Source organism: Solanum lycopersicum, chromosome 10 (genome assembly GCF_036512215.1).
Source record: "Solanum lycopersicum chromosome 10, SLM_r2.1".
Taxonomy (NCBI): Eukaryota; Viridiplantae; Streptophyta; class Magnoliopsida; order Solanales; family Solanaceae; genus Solanum; species Solanum lycopersicum.
The window spans coordinates 2,043,843-2,063,796 of record NC_090809.1 but is presented as its reverse complement, the minus strand read 5'-3'; the positions used below and the strand labels follow the sequence as shown (position 1 = coordinate 2,063,796).

The 19,954-nt window shown below is 33.9% G+C and overlaps 2 protein-coding genes across 2 annotated transcripts; both read left to right on the top strand.

The window, feature by feature from the left end:
- Window positions 1-3,767: 3,767 nt before the first annotated feature.
- On the top strand, window positions 3,768-6,692 carry LOC101265968 (TPR repeat-containing thioredoxin TTL4-like). Its single transcript, XM_004248447.5, has 8 exons — window positions 3,768-3,847; window positions 4,233-4,374; window positions 4,919-5,090; window positions 5,169-5,350; window positions 5,430-5,763; window positions 5,846-6,029; window positions 6,106-6,212; window positions 6,352-6,692. Exons 2-8 carry the CDS (start codon window positions 4,244-4,246, stop codon window positions 6,547-6,549), a joined length of 1,308 nt encoding a protein of 435 aa, XP_004248495.1. The 5' UTR covers window positions 3,768-3,847; window positions 4,233-4,243; the 3' UTR covers window positions 6,550-6,692.
- A 6,143-nt stretch (window positions 6,693-12,835) lies between these two features.
- On the top strand, window positions 12,836-19,577 carry GGH2 (gamma-glutamylhydrolase 2). The gene is made up of 10 exons (NM_001247511.3): window positions 12,836-13,206; window positions 14,532-14,618; window positions 14,898-14,987; window positions 15,792-15,886; window positions 16,730-16,790; window positions 17,608-17,697; window positions 17,833-17,895; window positions 18,423-18,511; window positions 18,981-19,076; window positions 19,164-19,577. The coding sequence occupies exons 1-10, from the start codon at window positions 12,901-12,903 to the stop codon at window positions 19,219-19,221; spliced, it is 1,035 nt and encodes a 344-aa protein (NP_001234440.1). The 5' UTR covers window positions 12,836-12,900; the 3' UTR covers window positions 19,222-19,577.
- The last annotated feature ends 377 nt before the right edge of the window (window positions 19,578-19,954 follow it).

The following is a 19,954-nucleotide window of genomic DNA, read 5'->3' as shown; positions in this document are numbered from 1 at the left end:
TGAGGTCCACTCTTATATAATAGGATGAAAATTACACAAAAGAGCATCATTTGAAATTCTTTCATATTAATTAATACTTCTCTCATCTCAATTTAGGTAATTGTATGACATTGAACTTAAAGTTTAGGAGTTTACTTTTATATGGCTTATTGTTAGGCATTATGTAACATTGATACTCGTTGTGAGTATTTTAAGCTATTTTACTATAATGAAACGATTAATTTTTTTATAAAAAAAAAAACACAATAAATTTTGTGTGATCCAACTATAATCACTTTTTTGTACAATCAAAAATATTTATATTCTCTTGATAGTTCTCGTGAGTGTTTTGACCAAGACAAAACCTAATTATTTGTCTGTAATTACTCTTTAATTCACTATAATTAGAAAGTTCTAAACAATTTTAATTTCCTCTAATTTATTTCAATTTTATATATTCTTCCTCCTATGAAAAATATTTTGTCCCTTTGCATCACGACCTTCCTAAATAGGGAATAAATTTCAATTTTTGTTTGAAAATACTTTCAAAAAGTCATCATTGATTAACTCACAAAGAGTAAAAAAAAGATCAGTATATTTCTTTTGCTTTAATTATCTTACTATTTTTATGGTTCATTTAATTTGTGTAAAGATAAAAAAACATTTATTATATAGAGTATAATTATGGGCTGATTAAGAGTATAATACTAGTGTTTGATAGATTAAGTAATTAAGAACATTCCTTATTATATTATTGTGCAATTTAATTAGTTGATTAAGTGGAAAATTATTATTCAACGGAAGAAGTAGTATTTTATGAATTTGTCCTTTGCATCATGAACCTTTGTTGTTATCCACTAGAAAGAAAAAAAATGCTGTTTATAGCAACATGTTGCATATGATACAAGCAACATTTTTTTACTTCCTATGCAAACTTTTAATTAGTGCAAATAGTTCTATTTATTTGATTATTTCACTATTTTATTGTTAATATTTAAGTTTAGTTTTTATCCGTGCTTTGTTTGCTTTTGTGTTCTCTAAATGTGTTTTTGAAAATGTTTCTCTTGAGTTTGAGGTAATGAGGACAAAAACGATAAATTAGTGTAATTTACAAAGTTAGGTATAGAAAAGATTTAATGTATGCCTACATTATCTTTATTTTAGAGGTAAAAATGTTATTTTCAATAGACTTCAGTTTTTTTAGTATTGAGTGGGGATTGATCAGAAATAATTTTTTTTATCTCACATAAGATATGAATAATATCTGTGTATACTTAATATTTCACGTGTACTTCAATTATGTATTCACACTGAGTATGTTATTATAATACATATATTTTCCTATCTGCATATATTTTCTTAACCACCATTGAAGAGCATTGGAAGCTTGCAAAGGATAGCCAACTTCTCAACTTTTCTTCTCTAATTTAGTGAATTGAGTCATCATTAAGTATGGATTCTTCACTCTTGGGTTTCCTTTCCCCAACAGGTCCATTCAAAGTTGATTTTCGAATCACCCATTATCAATGGTTTTCCTCTACATATGAGTTTCCTTCTAAATTTAAAATTGATGATTGATTATGATGAATTGTAGAGTATATATTAAGTATATATACTCAGCAATTAAGTATATATTGCTGATTAAGTATATATTGCTGAGTAATTAAGTATATATTGCTGAGTAATTGATGTTGATTAATTGAAATTTCATGTGATCCATGACCTTTCCCCAATTTCCCCAAATCTTAGATTTTGGTTGATATTGCTGAAAGATGATGGGGTTATGGGTTGATATATTGGTGTTGATAGTATTATTTCTTTATGGATTCTTATGCAACATGTTTTTATTGGGTTTTGATCTTGTTGATCCTATTGAATGAACCATTTTCCTTAATCCTAGATCATGAATTGAGTTTGATTGATTAGTGATGATACAATTGACTTAGCTCTTATATAGATTACTATTATGATGTTATTAAGTATATTGATGGGTGAATATGATTGGTTTGATGGTAAGATGACTTATGAAGGTAAGACGTTATGATCTTGCATCCTTTACTTTAATGATGGTGGTTTATATTTGATGATGATGTTCAATTGAGGTATTATATGTGATTAGGTTAAGATGGTGATGATTTGATCAATATGATGAAATGTCTTGACTATGTGAATTGTGTAATCATGTTAAGGGTATGATTATACAAGGTGGAATATAAATAATTGTGTGCCTTACTACTATATGAAGATGATGTGTTGATCTCACAAATGAAGGGTTGTTATGAAAGGGAATTCTCATGCCATATCTATATGAGCTAATGACATGATATACAAGGGTCATGATTAGTCTCCTATGGCCTATACTAAGATATGATTATTAAGAAAGGCTTAAAGACATTTCAAAAAGGGACCTTAGCTTAGCACCAAGTGAACTAGATATGAGAGGTGTCTCTTCCCAAAATGTGGAAAGGTAGGTTCACAATGATATTACAATGCAAATGTGCATAAAGAGGGTCTCTAGTATATCTCCTAGTTCTTAAACTATGTTGCCCACATAGGAATACTAGCTAGTGGATCCACCTAGAATGCTATGTTTATGTTTTGGTTCTACCTTGGCAAGTAGAACACCTTCTTTCGGTATAGGGTTTCATGACACCGGATTCCATGTTTAGCTCACATGGTCTATTGTCGATTAAGGCGATTGTTCCTGAAAGTAAAATGAATGAATGAAGTAATAAAGGTGAACACTAACTAGGATGACTTAAGTGGTTCTACTTAGTGTAGGTAGGGGTATGAGACTCTATCTATGCATTGCACAAGTTGGCCTTGAGGATGTTGTTCTTGTGTTATTATATACTTATGATATCATGAAATGTATATATGTTGGTTCTTATGATGAACATAATATTGGTCTAAATTGATATATATATGATGATGACTACACATGATGTTATGTTATATGAAGCAAGACATTATTTATGGTTCCTCTTCTTGGTTACTTGATTATGTGGGATTATGGGTCTTCATTTTGTGAACTACATTAAGTGTGTTATTATTATTGTAACATATAATTAAGAAAATAATTGTTTACTTTTTAAGAAAATAAAAATATTCTTGCTATTTGTGACACAAAATATGTTGGGTTGGGCCAAACATAAAAGTCTATGTGGATGCCACATAACCATGTGGGCCCAAAACAAAATGGTGAAGTGTAATTTGTGACATGCGGTAACCTTTTTTATTTTTATATATATTTAATTTCAGATGTTTACTCTAATCACAAAATATATTAATTTTAATTTATTTGTCTTAGTTTTACTGAATTTTCTTCGTATTTATGATTTAAACTAAGTCAGCGTTTAATTACAGATTTTGATAATTTATCTTTAGAAATATGTTGACCACGACATTTGATTAGATTTAAAATTTTATTATTTGCATTTCAATTTGACCACGAAAATCAAATAGAAATTTGATGAGGTTTTGAAAATTTATCTTCAAATATTTATTTGACCATAAAATTTGACTGATTTTAAAATTTTATATTGAAATATTTGTTTGACCATGATTTCATCGCAATCCTTTTTATTCTTTATTCAAATTTTAAATCTATCATCTTATCTCGACTCTTATTCATTTATTCAGACTCGGAACAAAAAATATGAACAAGCTTACACAGACAGTGAGACCGACTAAAACTTAATTAATAATTAGTTTTAAATAATATGTTTTTAAAAAAAATTAAAATCATAATAATTAAAAAAAAAATACTTTTAATACATGTAGTAGTATATAAATAGTTCCTCATTCTCCTCCTTCATAACAAGAAGTTTTTGAGATCACCATTTACAGTTTTCAATTCTCTGAAATCGTAAGTTGTTTCAGTCAATTTTTTCAATTATAGAAAAACCCAGTTCAAAAATCACCTCAGGTTGAAATCACGAGATCCCCATCTTTCTTTTGCCCCAAGTTTTTCGTCTTCAGAGCCATTTTTTTTTTCCATTTTGTTGTTGATGATTGATTTGCAGTTTTGAATTCTCTAACATTGCAAGTTGTTTTTAAAGGGATATATATATATATATATATAGATTTGTTCAAAAATCATCTTAGCTTGTCGAATTGTATGTGTATAGAAGAAGAAGAGGAGATTATTTTATGGGGTTTTAGAGAAATTCTGTTTGAATCCATTTTTTTCTCCGTCCTTGTTCTTCTTCTTCAAAGCGATTTTTATAGTTTTTAATTTTGTGAAATTGTAGGTTGAAAAAAAATGTCGAAGCAGAGAAGCAATGACATTGAGATGATACCCGAGATTTACGGCTATGGAAGCATAATGCCTTTTGGTGCAATGCAGAGAACCAATGCGGAGGAGTTGAATACACAAGCGAATGAGATCAAGGGGTAAATGTTTTATACTGATTATAAATTGTTGAAATGTTTAGAGTCTATGTGTGTGTTTGCGAATCAATTATGTGTGACATACAATAATTGATTATCTTGTTACAAACCATATGTGTGTTTGCGAATCAGTTATCAACAAATCTTTGTTACTTAGGCAAGAAATATGTAATGTAAAAATCTACATGCCCGTTCGCTTATTGTTGATCATGAATATTGAAAAACGTGGTGAATTTTCTGTAGATATTGTTATCTTTGCTGGCCTTGTCATTTGCTAATGTTAAAGTTGTTTTTTGTGTATGTATATTACCATTGATATGTCAAACTCGATGCAGGACATGTGTTGATTGGTGCCAACGGGCCATAAACTATTTTCTGTTTCGGTGTTTTCTTCTTCTTTTAGTTCGATTGTTCTCCCCCTCTTAGTTGGTAGCTTCCACCATCAATTCTATTATCAAACCTCTTCGTTTCTTTACAGTTTATAGCTAAACTTGCCACAGCATTGGGTCAATTCCTTATCTGAATCTCATTCCTGTAAAACTTGCAGTTTAGGACAGGTTGAAAATGCAAGGAAGGGTCAGAAACCAGATCAAGCCAAGTTGCAGGCAATGGAGGAACACATCAGCAAATGCGCTGACGCCCGGAGATCTAAAAATTGGGTGACCATGTTAATAATAGCTGCGGAAGCAACTACTTCTGAAGCTGATGCATCTCCTAAGGTAAAGCATCTTTAGTGGTTACATTCTGTGACAAATAGGAGAATGAAAATTCAAGTGCTGATATTGAATTGATCACAGCTATTCGCATGTCAAGCGGAAGCTCATTTGAAGCTGTACAAATTAAAGGATGCTGAATTGTGGATTCGTAAAGCTAGGACGTATGAGCTATCTGCCACAGAATGCCGGTCAAAAATTTTTGGAATGCTCTCTGAAGCATACATATTATTTGTCCAAGCTCAGATTGACAGCTGTCTTGGAAAGTGAGTATCAGTATTGCATAAGTTGTAATATAGAAATAAAAGAGGTTCAGCCATATTATGATCCTATGAATATCTGCAGGTTTGATGATGCGTTTATTGCCATTGAAAGAGCTGCACAAATTGATATTCAAAGTGCTGAAGTTACTGGTAAACTCAAAAACATGAGGCTGGTGGATAAAGCTCGTACTCATGGCAACGAGCATTTCAATTCTAAAAGATATAGACAAGCTTGTAGTGTTTATGGGGAAGGGCTCTTTCTTGATTTTTCAAATTCAGTTCTCTACCACAATAGAGCAAATTGCTGGTTTAAGCTTGGAGAGTGGGAAGAATCTCGGGCTGATAGCATTCGCGCTCTCGTTATCCGGCCACAATATACTAAAGCTCTTTATCGAAAAGCTGCCTCAAGTATCAAGGTGACATGCCTTTAAATCATAATTGCTTCTTTTTACTTTTTCTGCAAAAATCATAAATTTGTTCGTATGCAATGCATTATAGCTGGAAAGATGGGCTGATGCTGTGAGCGATTATGAGTTTCTGCGGCAGCAACTTCCAAGTAACAAAGTGGTTGCTGAAAATTTATCCTATGCCCGAGCTGAATTAAGGAAGTCACGCAGAAAAGGTAATTTCATGGTGAAGTTGGTTTCAGATCTTGACAAGTTCCGGGCTGCGATTGCATCTGGTAGGCTTTCCTGCATCAGTCAGTATGTTAACCTCTTCCTTATATCATTTTCTATATAACTCAACAAATATTGTAGGTCCATCTGTGGTCTATTTTGATGAATTATCCAACCCAGAAAGCACGTGGATGTCCTATATCATGGATACCTTGAACGCCGAATATCCTTCAGTAACTTTTCTCGAGGTAAACAATCATAGGCAACGCGTCGTGCTTTTCAGGCAGACGGGAACACCTAGACTCTAAGCTGGAGTATTATATTTCTTACAATGCACAACAGGGGAATGAAGAAAACTCATATTAATTTATTTTTTTTCTACTGAAGGTGGACGTGAAACAGAGTCCAGCGATCGCTACAGCAGAGAAAATTAAAGTAGCACCTAGGATTAAGCTTTACAACAATGGCAGTCGTGTGGCGGAAACGGTTATGCTAACTCCAGATTCGTTGGAGTTATTGATTAAGAACACCCTCGTATTTCCCCCCAGTTGGTTTGGTGTTACCTCTGTCATGACCGGAATCTAGACCCCAGACGAGACCGGCGTCGTTGACCTCTCAGAGGTCGCAGACAAGCCTACTTACGTCATTCTTACTTTACATAGATAAATTTTAGCGGAAAATTTGAATTTTTTTTTTATTCTTTAATCATACTTGCTGAATATTCTTAACATTTCATAATCGTTCATCATCAACCATCTAACATTTAAGAGATAAGCAACTGAAAGAAATAATTCATTAAGTATTAATCGTATATCGGCCAAAATAGCACTAATACAAAGTCTGAACCAAAACAGGAAAGAAACGCTAGTGGAACATGCTCCACTAGCTCAACTCTAAAACTACGCTAGAATGTAAAACAGTAGCATCCTCGAAAGCATGAGGACCTACCAAACTCCGGATGAATACTGACGTCCGGATAGCTGCAACAACGAACCTGTAATTCTAGCGTCCACCTGTGCCTGCACCTAAAAGTAGATGTTCGTATGGAATTAGTACACACTTGTACTAAGTATGGGTATATGCAAGTACACACCAGGGACATGCATGAGGAAGAAGAGCTCTTTTCTAACAACATGATGTTTGGGAGTCAAGTCAGTGGACTTGCTAAAATGAGATTAGGAAAGTTATGCCATGAGAGTGACATGCATCATTATAATCATCGTATTGCACACAAGACATAACATCTTCACATATCACATAACATATAACACATAGTTTCTTTCATATTATTCATTCATATACCATGAGACCTTATTATCATAGACTTAACCTTAAGACTTTCCAAAATGAGGGCTCAACATATGGGACCTCAACTAGGGAGCCTTCTTTAGCAAACACAGAGTCTGTTTCACTCATTCATTCGTATTTCATTTCAATTCATTCATAGGCCAGTGCGAACACCAGCTATACCTAGGATGTAGTTTAAGACTTTCATCGGGTTTGCTGTGCAATGATCAGGAATGACCTAATGTCATTACCTGAATCTAGCTCACCTCTTGATTATCCTATCCTAACACCTTCGGTATCATTCATTTCTTTATATGATTCATTTGAGGCTGGCCTCATTCATTCATTGGGAACTTTAACTTTAATCGACATAGATCATGTGAGCATCATGAAATCCAGTGTCTTCCCCACACCGAAAAGAGGTGGAATCACCGGCCAAAGCGATTCAATAACATGCTAGCGTATATGGGAATTTAACCCCGCCAGATCCCTATAGTGGCAATATAGGTTCAAAGACTAGGAGATGTATGGAGACCCATACCCGGCAAGCCGGACAGTCTCATCTCATGAGAGTTACGTGAACCTCCGCCCTTCCCGAAAGAAGGCATCACCGCTCATAGCTAGCCTATCGGTGCTCGGTATAAAGTTCCATTACGTTCAATCATACATCATGGAAGTTGGCTTCTAGTATAAGGACATCATAGCTCAATAGATGATTTCTCATCTCATCATTTGTATTAAGTGTTTTACTCTCAATATTTTCATTAGAGTATTCATAGAGACTGATCTCTTCATTATCTTAAACTCTCATTGGTGAGTACGTATTGGTAACCTTTACTTAGGCTCATTTGAGATTGCTCTCATCATATACATTAGTCTCACATTATGGTTGTCACCACATTCTTCATTTCATTACGTATATCTTAGGTCCACTTATTTTTGAACGTATGTTAAACTTATGTGTCTATACATACAAGCCATGGAGCTTCATTTATAGTTCGTTAAGTGATTCTTATTTTTCTAAGATTATGTATTACAAGACTTATGTATCTTGTATATATGTCAAGATCTTTGATTTTTGATCTAAGTAGATGACATTACTCTTGAATATTTCACTCACGTATGACTTATGTATCAATACGACATTACTCTTGAATATTTCACTCACGTATGACTTATGTATCAATACGACATTACTCTTGAATATTTCACTCACGTATGACTTATGTATCAATACGGAGGTTTGGACACGAGAACCCAAATCTTGAATTATTTGGATACCATTTATATTTTTTTTATTGACTTTAGTTCTAATATTCGTAATTTAGAACTCTAAATTAAATCTCAACATTTTCGTGACATAATAAATTTTCTATTTTTATTAGAATTCTAGATTAAATTTCAATCATTTACATGAAAGAATAATTTTCTAATTTAATTAGAATTCTAACTTAAATCTCAATATTTACAAAAAAAAAGAATTAATATTCTACTTTTAATTAAAATTCTAAATTAAATCTCAATGTTTACATAAGAGAATAAATTTTCCAACTTTAATTAGAATTTTAATTTATTATTATTATTATTATTTTTAATTAAATTCGCTTGAATAGGGAGGTTGTGGGTTCGAGCCCCCACAACCCCCCTTATTTTCCTCTTAAATTCGCTGGGAATGGAGGCTGTGAGGTGGTGGGTTCGAACCCCCACAGCCTCACCCTTTTTCCCTTAATATTTATACTCCCCCTTTCAGCCCTGAGGTCGTGGGTTCGATCCCCACGCCTCGCATCCCCTTATTATTATTATTTTTTTTCGTTTTAGCGAACTGGGGTCGTGGGTTCGATCCCCCCGCCCCAGCATTCCCTTTTAATCTTTTTTTTTTCGTTTTAGCGAACTGGGGTCGTGGGTTCGATCCCCCGCCCCAGCATTCCCTTTTAATCTTTTTTTTTCTTTTCGCGGATGGGGGTCGTGGGTTCGATCCCCGCCCCCAACATTCTTTTTTTTTTCTGCGAACTATTGCTGCCTCGCGGGTGAGGTCCCAGGTTCGAATCCTGGTGCCTCATCTCTTTAAAATTTATTAAATTTCCAGATTTCCTTCATTAAACTTTAGTCCAAATTAAAGTTGCATTGTTGCTGGAATTTTTGGTCATTTTTCAATTCGTTTTTATCCATATTTTTACTTGAATTTCTAAGAAAATTCGTAGACTATTTTAACACATTTTAAGTGTATTTTTTATGGGTTTGTTTGGCTAAAAGATTGTTGATCAATTACTATATATTTCACCATGATGGACATCATCTTGTACACCCATTTTACACATAAAATACACATAAAATACACAATAAATACAATCATATTACATTAAACTTTTGGAGCATTACATAAAGAACCTCATTCACCGTAACGTACTTACACAAAATTTCAAGAAAAGCATGATTGCCACTCATACGATTCCAAGTACACAAACATAATCATATTCATCGCGAAAACATAATATACCTCTAAATCTACCAGCAATCATACCCAACCTAAAATTCATTGGGAGCTAGTGACAAGGACATACAAAAGGGAACAACCCTAGTTTTCGGAATGAATATCTTGAACCTTAAGGGGTCTCTTGGGAAAGGGACCGAGAGAGAAGAAACCCATACCTTAATCGATGTTCAAACTTTAATGTTGCTGCCCGGAAAACTCCTCCAAACCACTCCCAATTCACTTCAACGTACACCTCTCTCGACAAACCTCTCTTAGCCTTGACGTTTTGATTACTTTTTCTTTTGCTTAAAAATTTTTGTTAGTTCTTCCAGCATGAAAACTGTTGATGTTTTGACAGAAATAATGTGAGGAAGATGGAGAGTGAGAGAGGGAGTTAAGAAGCGTGAGAGAGAGAGGACTATTTGGATTAGGAGACTAATTCAAGAATTAGTCAAATAACATTTAAAATAAATAAATATAAATCTGTTTTATTTATTTACTTATTTATTTATTTATTCATTTAAAACGTGAAAGGACAATTATGCCCTTAAATACCTATTTATTCTTATTTATATAATTCTTTTTTTTTGAATCGTTACAACCTCAATTGCAGGAATCAACTAAGATTCGAGGATTGAACGAAGTAACTGCTAAAGAACAGTTAAGAATAATGGAAAAATAGAGAAGAAGAGAAGAAGAAAAATGTAGATTTTAAGAGAGGAATGAGTTATATTGTATGTTCATGCTGAAACCCTTTACAATTCAGAACTATATAGGATTTACAATTAAATTAGTTGAAAGGAAAATATCTACTAACTGTTTCAACAATAGTCTTAACAACTTTAACTAACTCGGTATTAACTAACTAATTTCTGTTGTGGCTCAACTAATTTCCTGATTTTCTGTTATTCATCCTAATTCCAAATATGTGTAACATTTGGTAATCTTTTATAGCCTCGTGTATTCAGTTTCGGAATTACTTGCCCAAAGTGGGAATGACCCAAATTTATCTTTTACGTGCGCTATAGTCCATGAGTTTTGTTACGACCTGATAAATGGCGTGAGTTTTTCCCGAGTGGCAAACAGATGAATTTCAAAGTTCAAACGAGTCTCAATGCGGGAAAAAATTAAATTTATCAATTTTCATGTGTTATAGTCCATGAATTTTTGGCGATATGAAATTCTTACTTGCTTTTTTATTAAATTTTTTCATAAAAGTTTGTTACGACCTAATTAATGGTGTGAGTTGGTCCCGCGAGACAAATAACCGCATTTTTAAGTTCAAATGAGTCGCAATGCAGGATAAACCAAAATTTACCGATTTTTGTATTTTGTATACTATGGATTTTTGCTAATACGTGATCCCGACTTGTTTTTTACTTAAATTTTCAAGGATGTTCATTACAACCTTATCTATTAGCATGAGTGGGTCCCGAGGGGCAAATCGACATATTTTCAAGTTCAAACGAGTCCCAATGCAAGAAAAATTAAATACTCCATGAATTTTCGATGATACTTGATCCTGACTTGTTTTTGGCCAAAAATTTTCATAGACTTCTGTTATGATCTTGAATGGCGTGTATTGTTTCTCAGAGGAAAACAGATGCATTTTCAAGTCAAATAAGCCCCAATATGGTACAAATCAAATTTATTGATTATTTGTGTGCTATAGTCCATGAATTTTGGTGATAGGTGATCCCTTTTTTTGGCCAAAATTTATCATGAATGTCAGTTACAATCTTATTAATGCATGAGTTGGTCAAGAGGGGAAATTAAACGTATTTTAAAGTTTAAACGAGCCTCAGAGCGGGAAAAACTAAATTTACCATTTTTGTGTGCTATAGTCCATGGATTTTCGGTGATACATCATCACAACTTATTTTTTGCCAAATTTTTTATGGACGTCCATTACAGCCTTATTAATGGCGTCAATTGATCTCGAGGAGCAAAAAGATGCATTTTCAAGTTCAAACGAACCCCAATAAGGAAAAAATTAAATTTGCCAATTTTCGTGTGTTATATAGTCCATGAATTTTTGGTGATACATGATCTCAGCTTATTTTTGGTTGAAATTTTTCATAGACGTCTGTTATGACATTACTAATGGTGTGAATTGCTCCCGAGGGGAAAATAAACACACTTTCAAGTTAAAACGAGCCTTAATGCTGGAAAAAATCAAATTTATCGATTTTCATATGGTATAGTCCATGGATTTTTAGTGATGCATCATCCTGACTTATTTTTTGCCAAATTTTTTGTCGACGTCTATTACAACCTTATTAATGGCGTGAATTGGTCTCGAGGAGCAAAAAGACGCATTTTTCAAGTTCAAACGAGTTCCAATAAGGGAAAAAACAAAATTGCCAATTTTCATGTGTTATATTCCATAGATTTTTGGTGATACATGATCCCTACTTGTTTTTGGCCGAAATTATTCATGGGCGTCCGTTACGACTTTTTAATGATTTTATAAAAAAAATTATCGGGTTATGGATTTGGTTTGGGTTTCTTAATTTGAGTTAATAGATAAATTGATAACTAATTAAGACTATAGTAATTTTCTATTTTATCTATACGTAAATATTAATCTCAGTACCTTACTAGTTATTGTCTTTGCCTTTTAGCATTCTATTTATATTTTATTGGTGACTTTGAATTTACAACTTTACATTATACAATACGTCAAAAAATAAAGTAAGAACATATTTCTTTTAATTTCTCTCTATGTTATACTTTGTATAGTTCTTTTCATGTTAGCTATTATTGTTATCTTTTCGTGTTCAATTGTTGGAGAATTCATATATTTGTTTTATAAGTATTTTATTATTGATTAAATAAAAATCCAAAAATCGTTAAAAAAGTAACTTATTAATTTAACCTATTTAAATTGAAAACTGATAAATCAAACCGAATCTATCGTTGTACATCTTTATTTCTACCTAAAATATACCAACTATTAATGTAACATACAATAGATTGTTTTCTTTTCAAATATATATAAATTATGATTCTATTTCAAGTAGAAAAACGAGATAGTTCAAATAAAAAAATAGAAATAAAATAATATTTCATATAAAAAACCAAAAAATGTAACTTTCATGTTCAATACTCAAAGACCACACAATACTAAGAAGAGGAGAAAATCAATTCTCCTCAAATTTCATCAATTCATCAAAATGCAAATGGAAACCAATTTTTTGATTCCATTTTTCACAATTTTCATCCAATTGATGTCTACTCATGTGAAACCCCAGCTGATCGAGTCGCAATTGAATTTTCCTAGCTGTCCGGCGACTGATCCGGCACTTAATTACCGGCCGGTCATCGGAATTGTGAGTCATCCCGGCGACGGAGCTTCCGGTCGTCTCAACAACGCCAGTGATGTCTCATACATAGCTGCTTCTTATGTCAAGTTTGCTGAAATGGCTGGTGCTAGAGTTATCCCGATTATATATACAGAGCCTCCTGAAATTATCAATCAAGTAAATATTTTTACTTCCTACCTTTAATTTTAGCTCTACTTACTATCTCCTTCGTTTCAGTTTCTGTGATTGTGTTTGATGTACATGAAGTTGACTTTTGAAAACTTGTACGTAGTGTTAGAAGCCGATCTACTGTCAGTATATCCTTGAAAGGTCAGACGGAGAGAATAATCAGACTCCTCGAGGAATACTCAAGGCAGTTTAGTGTAACCAGAAGGACTAGAGCTGATGATATAATTTAACAACCAAAAAGCTCTGCATTAAACTTGAGCATAAATAAGTTAGAGCAGATGTTTATCTTACCTTATCAAAAAGTTAAAACTGAGTATAATATTCTAATGATGAATCATCTGAACGTCCATGTACTAGCTGAAAGTGGTTCGACATTTAATATATATGTATAAAAAGTAGTTTTAAGTTTTAACCATGTAGAAATAGTATGTTTTTTCGTTGAAGGGGATACGGATGAACCCCTGACCACAAGTTGGCTCTGCCCATGGGTCTAAGTAGAGTGTATGGATTCAAAAAGCATTTGTATGGCTGATGTCAACTAGTTTGTGTTTGAAATATAGTTGATTTGATTGACTGATTGGCCTAGTACAAGTTCCCAAAACTACTTAGATCCTTATGGTTTAAGTATGTTACCGTCTTTTATCATTTAAGTATGTCACCATCCTCAAAGCAAGCGCGGGGCCTGACTCTTTTATATAGACCAAACACGTTGATTTATCTGATCTAAAAGTTTACCATCCTTTTCTGGTTGAGGGAATGGGTTGTGACCCACTTTATATGGTCTTGGGAAATCCTCTACTCATGAGGTTGTTTTGGGGTTGTGTTAGGCCCAAAACCCATTTCTTCACTTGGTATCAAGTCAAACCCATTGATCTCTATTGTTATGTTTCTTAATGTTGGATCTCCTTGTTATGTTATTGACACTCTAGTTGTTCAATCCTAGCGTGGAGTGGAGTGTTAAGTCCAACATTGGTTGAGAGAATAGGTTGTGATCCTCCTTATATGGTCTTGGGCAGTGCTCCCCTTATGAGCTTACTTATGCGGTTGAGTTAGGCCCAAAGTCTATTTTTTTCACACTTCTTTTTGCTCTAATTTTAGCTTGCTCTTGTGTTTGGAAATAATAATGATCCCTTCAATCTTTCACTACATAAACTTCTTATTGTGTATATTTAAATGATGATTGCGTACATATTGGCCTGAAGGCATCTAAAAACCACTAAGCTATTTTAAAAGACCTGACAAAGCATGTTATTATCTCTCATCTTCGCATTTGCAGTGTGGCATCTCACATATGTTATTCAATGTATGTGCAGAAACTTAATCTAGTCAATGGAATTATCTTCACTGGAGGGTGGAGCAAGAAGGGTCTCTACTTTGAAGTTGTTAAAGGAATATTCGAGGTAACTTTCTCCTGTTTTTACACTTTCTGCTAATTATGTCACTGCTGCTGCATTTTTTCTTCACTTGAAAAATACCCTGTATGTGAACCTGCATGATACCTGGACAAAAGCTTGACACAAACAATTACTTTGAATAGGATATCTACGAGCTTGTATACTTTAATTTACATACATTATCTGCTCATTATCATCATCTTAAGGGTTGTTTTTGTTTTGTTCGAAGATGTTTGTATCAGCATTTTTTGTACAATGATTGTAAGCTTTTTCCTGATATTGCAGAAAGTTCTGGAGAAGAATGACGCGGGTGAGCATTTTCCTCTTCTTGCCATCTGCTTGGGTTTTGAACTTTTAACAATGATCATCTCCAAGGTAATGAAGGCGTAAGGGAAGATAGAGTTCGTACTCTTAAGTTTATCAGAAGGCACTTAAATTTGAGAAGTCGGGAACTGTTTTAACACAGAGTAATTTGTTCAATATACACTTGATGTGAAATCTCTGGACTAGCGAACAAACTTTAACGGGGTGTAAAATTTCTATGGCAAGTCAGAAAGAGCTTACACATTCCGGATAAAGTTTAAGCTCTCAATACTTGTGCATCCTTAGTATATCCAAAAATTCAAATATCTTTATTAATAGGTATATAAATGCTCATTGTTTGTGGTATTACTCTATTATCCTAGAGTAGTTATTTGGGGAGGACTCCAAAGGAAATTTTGAGGTAGAACATAAAAAGGGGTGTTGGATCATATCTTGATGAGGAGTAAGAAGTTATTGCAGATAATATCAGTAATCGGTATATAATTATATATTCTGGTCGACATTATATTTGCTTTTTCTTTCTGATTCAAATTTGTGCAGTGAGTTCTAATTTGTTTTTACCTATGCCCAATTTCACAATATTCTACTAACTGTACTTGACTATAATTCATGCCTTGTTGATATTTTGCTAATTACTTCTGGAATAAATTATTTGACACATCAAAGCTACTGTGTTTCTCTCAAGTAACCCATGACCCAAACACATGATGTGAGAGACCACCTTTTAAAGTAGTGTAGGGGATCATTGTTCCTCAATACCTGTGTGAACCAAACAACTCTGCTCAGTGTTTCACTCCTGTTTTTTTCTGTTATGTTGATATTAACATTTTTTAAAACTTTTTTTTGATGTTATAGGACAATAACATTCTTGAGGAATTCAGTGCATTGCATCAAGCGTCTACAGTACAATTTGTAGAAAATATAAAATTTGAAGGAACAGTTTTTGGAAGGTATATATTTCCTTTTCACGCCTTCTCTTATCGTTGACTATTAGTTTTTTTCCCCTCTCTTCTCTTTCTCCCTCTTCTTTCCTCCTCTATTTATGTTCCACTTGGGAAATTCCCAGATTACCCTCATTTAAAGGCTTTAAATGCTAGATTTTAAAAAAAAGTTCAAGTTCAAGTGCCTGAATGACAGGATATCATAAATAGTGTGTGTTTTCAGATTTTGAAAATTCAAAGGGTTTGTATAATACTTTTTTTCCCTATGTGGTATTAGTAATCACATAATAGGAAAGTGTGGATATTTGAACAACCAAGATTAAGATTTGGCATTGCAATCTGATTTGCTATAAGTGTGCATATTTTCTTGCACCTGTGGTTCTGAAACAATCGTTTTGAGTGTAGACTGATCCTAAAAGAATAAAAGGGAATCGGTGGTATTATGAGCTATAATACATGTAGCACCAGTTTTGAACTGGTGTGACATGTATGTGAACTCTTAGTTAGGTTTGAAAATATGTCTAGAGATTAGCAATAAATTGCGTGTAATAATACCGGATACTTACACCCACCGGCCACCCGCAATGGGATACGTATCCATAACCAAGTTCATGTAGTAGGTTATGAGCTTAGTGGGAAGGCATTGTCTCTTATTTTTCTCCCTGCATTCTAATTGAACTGTAACAAGACACATTTGCCAATTTCTTTTTAAAGAAACAAATATAGTAACTCATGTGAATTGGATATTTATATTATTTGACACCTACATCAACAGTTTTATAATGTATGAAGGGCCCTCTGGTAATTCTAATTTTGACAATAGACAATTGGCTAATGAACAGTTTCCTGCAGGTTTCCACCTGTGCTGCTAAAGAAGATGACTACACACTGTCTTGTGATGCAAAATCATCGTGTGCGTTTCACATGATAGGTTTTTCTTTTCCATTCGTCGCACTTCCGTCTCTGTACATTATTTTTGGTCAGTACAAGATTTACTATCTTTTTTCTCTTCTTGAGGTGGAGACTGTGATGACTTCACGATGATACTCTTTGTACTTTGTGAGATCATGATTACTCCCGAATGTACTCTACAGAAAAAGTATTCCAGCGATTTTGTGTAGTTTTATGTCTTGTATCAGGTCTGAAATGGTTAGAACTTAGAAATACCAGGATTCCTTGGTTTCACTACGAATAATTGGGCATCTTTACCTGCCTTGGGATTACATTCATATCTGTTTCATTGCCTGCCGAATTCATTCAAGTTTTTTTCTGCAGCTCTACTGTGATTTCTCTGGACAACATTCTTCATATTCCTAATGAGTATTTGTCATCAGTAGTAACATTACTTAAATATGAACTAGACTTTGTTACTATTACATTGGAAAAATTCTTTATCCTGATTCATTGGGTAGTGTATGCTCATTGGGCCAGAGAACTACCCTTGTTATTAATAACTTTTTTGATAGGTTAAGATTGTATGGTTCATAGTTGTAGATCAAATCATTCTTCCAGCGATTTGTGATTACAGCATAAAAGGACTTTGTTAGTGCAATGACGGGGGAGAAATCAGTTTCAAACGAATATATGCTAATCTTAGAATGAATTCTATGCATGCTAGATATTGCCATTTGGCTTTCAACTTTTATCTGTATTATCCTAGTCCCAAGGACCTTATTTGGCACTTTTGGATTACTGTGATGAGGCTGAATAATTGTTTTCTCATGCCACAGTTTGGTATATCACCAGAAAGGCTTCAAGCAAATAATGACCTGTGTGGCTTTTTCAAGATATTGACAACTAGTGTTGATAAGAAAAACAAGGTACATGACATATTTTATCCCTTCGCCCCTCTCTGGAATATCTGTGAGAATCTCATCAAATTGTACGGAGTCTAGTATAAAGTAGTTGAAGTGTTGAACCTTTTTGTTTCTGATTTGTTTAAAAAATTGATTCAGGTCTATGTCTCCAGTGTTCAAGCACAACACTATCCCATAACTGCACTCCAGTGGCACCCAGAGGTACTGTCTTTGGTTACTGTCTTCTTGTCTGTAATTCCATCTGAGATAAACAGGATTTAGTTGTTATTTGAAGTACAAAAACGTTGTTGTTAGATCTGATAACATGTTAGGTAGTATACAGTTTCTTACTTTATTTTGTGTGGATTTGTTGCTTTTCCCTATTATGTAAATATCTCATCACAGTCTGCTCTGCGGATTGAGGGTAGGTTTCTGTCAGACAAGCATGCCTTAAAGTTTATATCACGCCTTGTCTTTTCTAGACTGCATGATTTAGATTTTGTCTCTGAAATGATTATCAACAGTATGTATTCTGTTCCTCCCATGCCTAGCCAGGGATGACCATAGGAGTGATTGCATGACTTGTGAGGTTCTATTAAGTGAGGAATAGTGATACGGTTTTTTACATGCCTGAATGGCTATTTCTTGAAGGGAATTGTTGAACTTAGTGCGATAACTCAAGCCCTTTGACGACATTTTCCACTTGAAGTTTGAAATTTAACTGCATTACTTCGTCATGGTAATTGCAGAAAAATGTTTTCGAGTGGGGTTCATCACAGATTCCACATACCGAGGATGCAATCCAAGTGAGTCAACATGTTGCCAACTATTTTATCAGGTATTGACCTTTTCTTCTCAGTGTTCTTGCTCCGTAAGGGTGCGGAATCTTGGAATTAGTTCAGACACAGCACACAATAGGGAGGCAGGATAATGCTTTCCAATTTCTAATATATGATGTTCACATTTTAATTTTGGAAAATGATTTTGACATTGATTTGCTTACAAAATGAAGCTGCAATAAATGTTTCAGAAAGCTCATGCTTTTCTGATGAGAAGCTATAAGCTGGTCCTCCTACTGTTCACCTCACCAGTGACGACTGTTCTATTACATCATCAAAGAAAATGAGAGAAAAGCACAAGAACAACCCTTTACGTAATCCATAATTATTAGCTCGTTTCAAACTTCTTTCCCTCTCTGTCTGCAGTAGGAAGTGAGACAAAGTTATGCTGAAACCTATCAATTTCTGAATAAAGCCGTGCTTCTTGTTTTGCCTCTTCGTTTATTTATTTTTCCTTGTAAATTACAGTGAAGCTAGAAAATCTTCTAATAATAAGCCGGCGACCAGCAAAGTACTTGACAACCTCATCTACAATTACAGTCCCTCTTATGCTGGGAAGGTTCGGTAAGTTCACATCACCCTCTTCACTAGTTGAGATTCTTCTTAAGAATACAAGACAAAATTCAAGACTCTCGTGTCTGTGTAATGTAGGGGGAGCTTTGAGGAGGTCTACCTCTTCACTCCGCGTCCTACCTTGAGCTCTCTGTAGATGCATGTGAACTGCAAAAGCATCGACTAATTGCATGATCAAAGATTATAGATGAAGATACATGTCATTAGTGGATGTTGATCACGGGTTGTGCTCGTCTTCAAATTTCCAGTTATTCAGCGATCTCCCAGAAAACGAATTACTTTACACTAATTGGATGATGATTGTTTATAATTGTTCCATCATCCACCTTCTGTATTCAGGTTTGCATGATTTGAATTGGAGCACAAGTCTCTGAACCTTTATGCTTTCCAAGTGTTTGTAATAATTACAAATTTTTATGTTTTGTACTATAAAGGAAGATAATTTATATTGATAAACATTCATTCATCATTAGTGATATTGTTTGCTTACAACTAAGTATCAAAGTGTTTGGAACCTAGTTGACACTTGTTAGGTGATTCAACATGGATCAATGTTTTTCTCATACACTAGTTTGAATCTTTTTAGAGGTTTTTTTTTTTCTTTTTTCTATTTCATTGATTCAGGTGTTTCCGACTTCATACGTAACAAGACTTGAACCTGTGAACTCTAATTAATGATGAAACAATACTTTCAACTTCACTACAACTCTTGTTGATTTCCTTTTCATTACCCCCCCCCCCCCCCCACCCAACAAATTAGAAACTTTATTTTGTCATTGTAAAAAGAAGGTGATTAAAGATATAAATCGAAGTTTGAATTGCCTAGTGCGGGTTACATCTACGTTGTTGCGAGCTAATGCATAAGAATC

Bases quoted from the DNA above. Each gene is read 5' to 3' on its own strand.
- LOC101265968 (XM_004248447.5), top strand. From the start codon at position 4,244: ATGTCGAAGCAGAGAAGCAATGACATTGAGATGATACCCGAGATTTAC. The intron at 4,375-4,918 runs GTAAATGTTTTA...TAAAACTTGCAG, and splicing joins CAAGCGAATGAGATCAAGGG to TTTAGGACAGGTTGAAAATG. The intron at 5,764-5,845 runs GTGACATGCCTT...AATGCATTATAG, and splicing joins AAGCTGCCTCAAGTATCAAG to CTGGAAAGATGGGCTGATGC.
- GGH2 (NM_001247511.3), top strand. From the start codon at position 12,901: ATGCAAATGGAAACCAATTTTTTGATTCCATTTTTCACAATTTTCATC. The intron at 16,791-17,607 runs GTGCGTTTCACA...CTCATGCCACAG, and splicing joins TTGTGATGCAAAATCATCGT to TTTGGTATATCACCAGAAAG. The intron at 17,896-18,422 runs GTACTGTCTTTG...TGGTAATTGCAG, and splicing joins CACTCCAGTGGCACCCAGAG to AAAAATGTTTTCGAGTGGGG.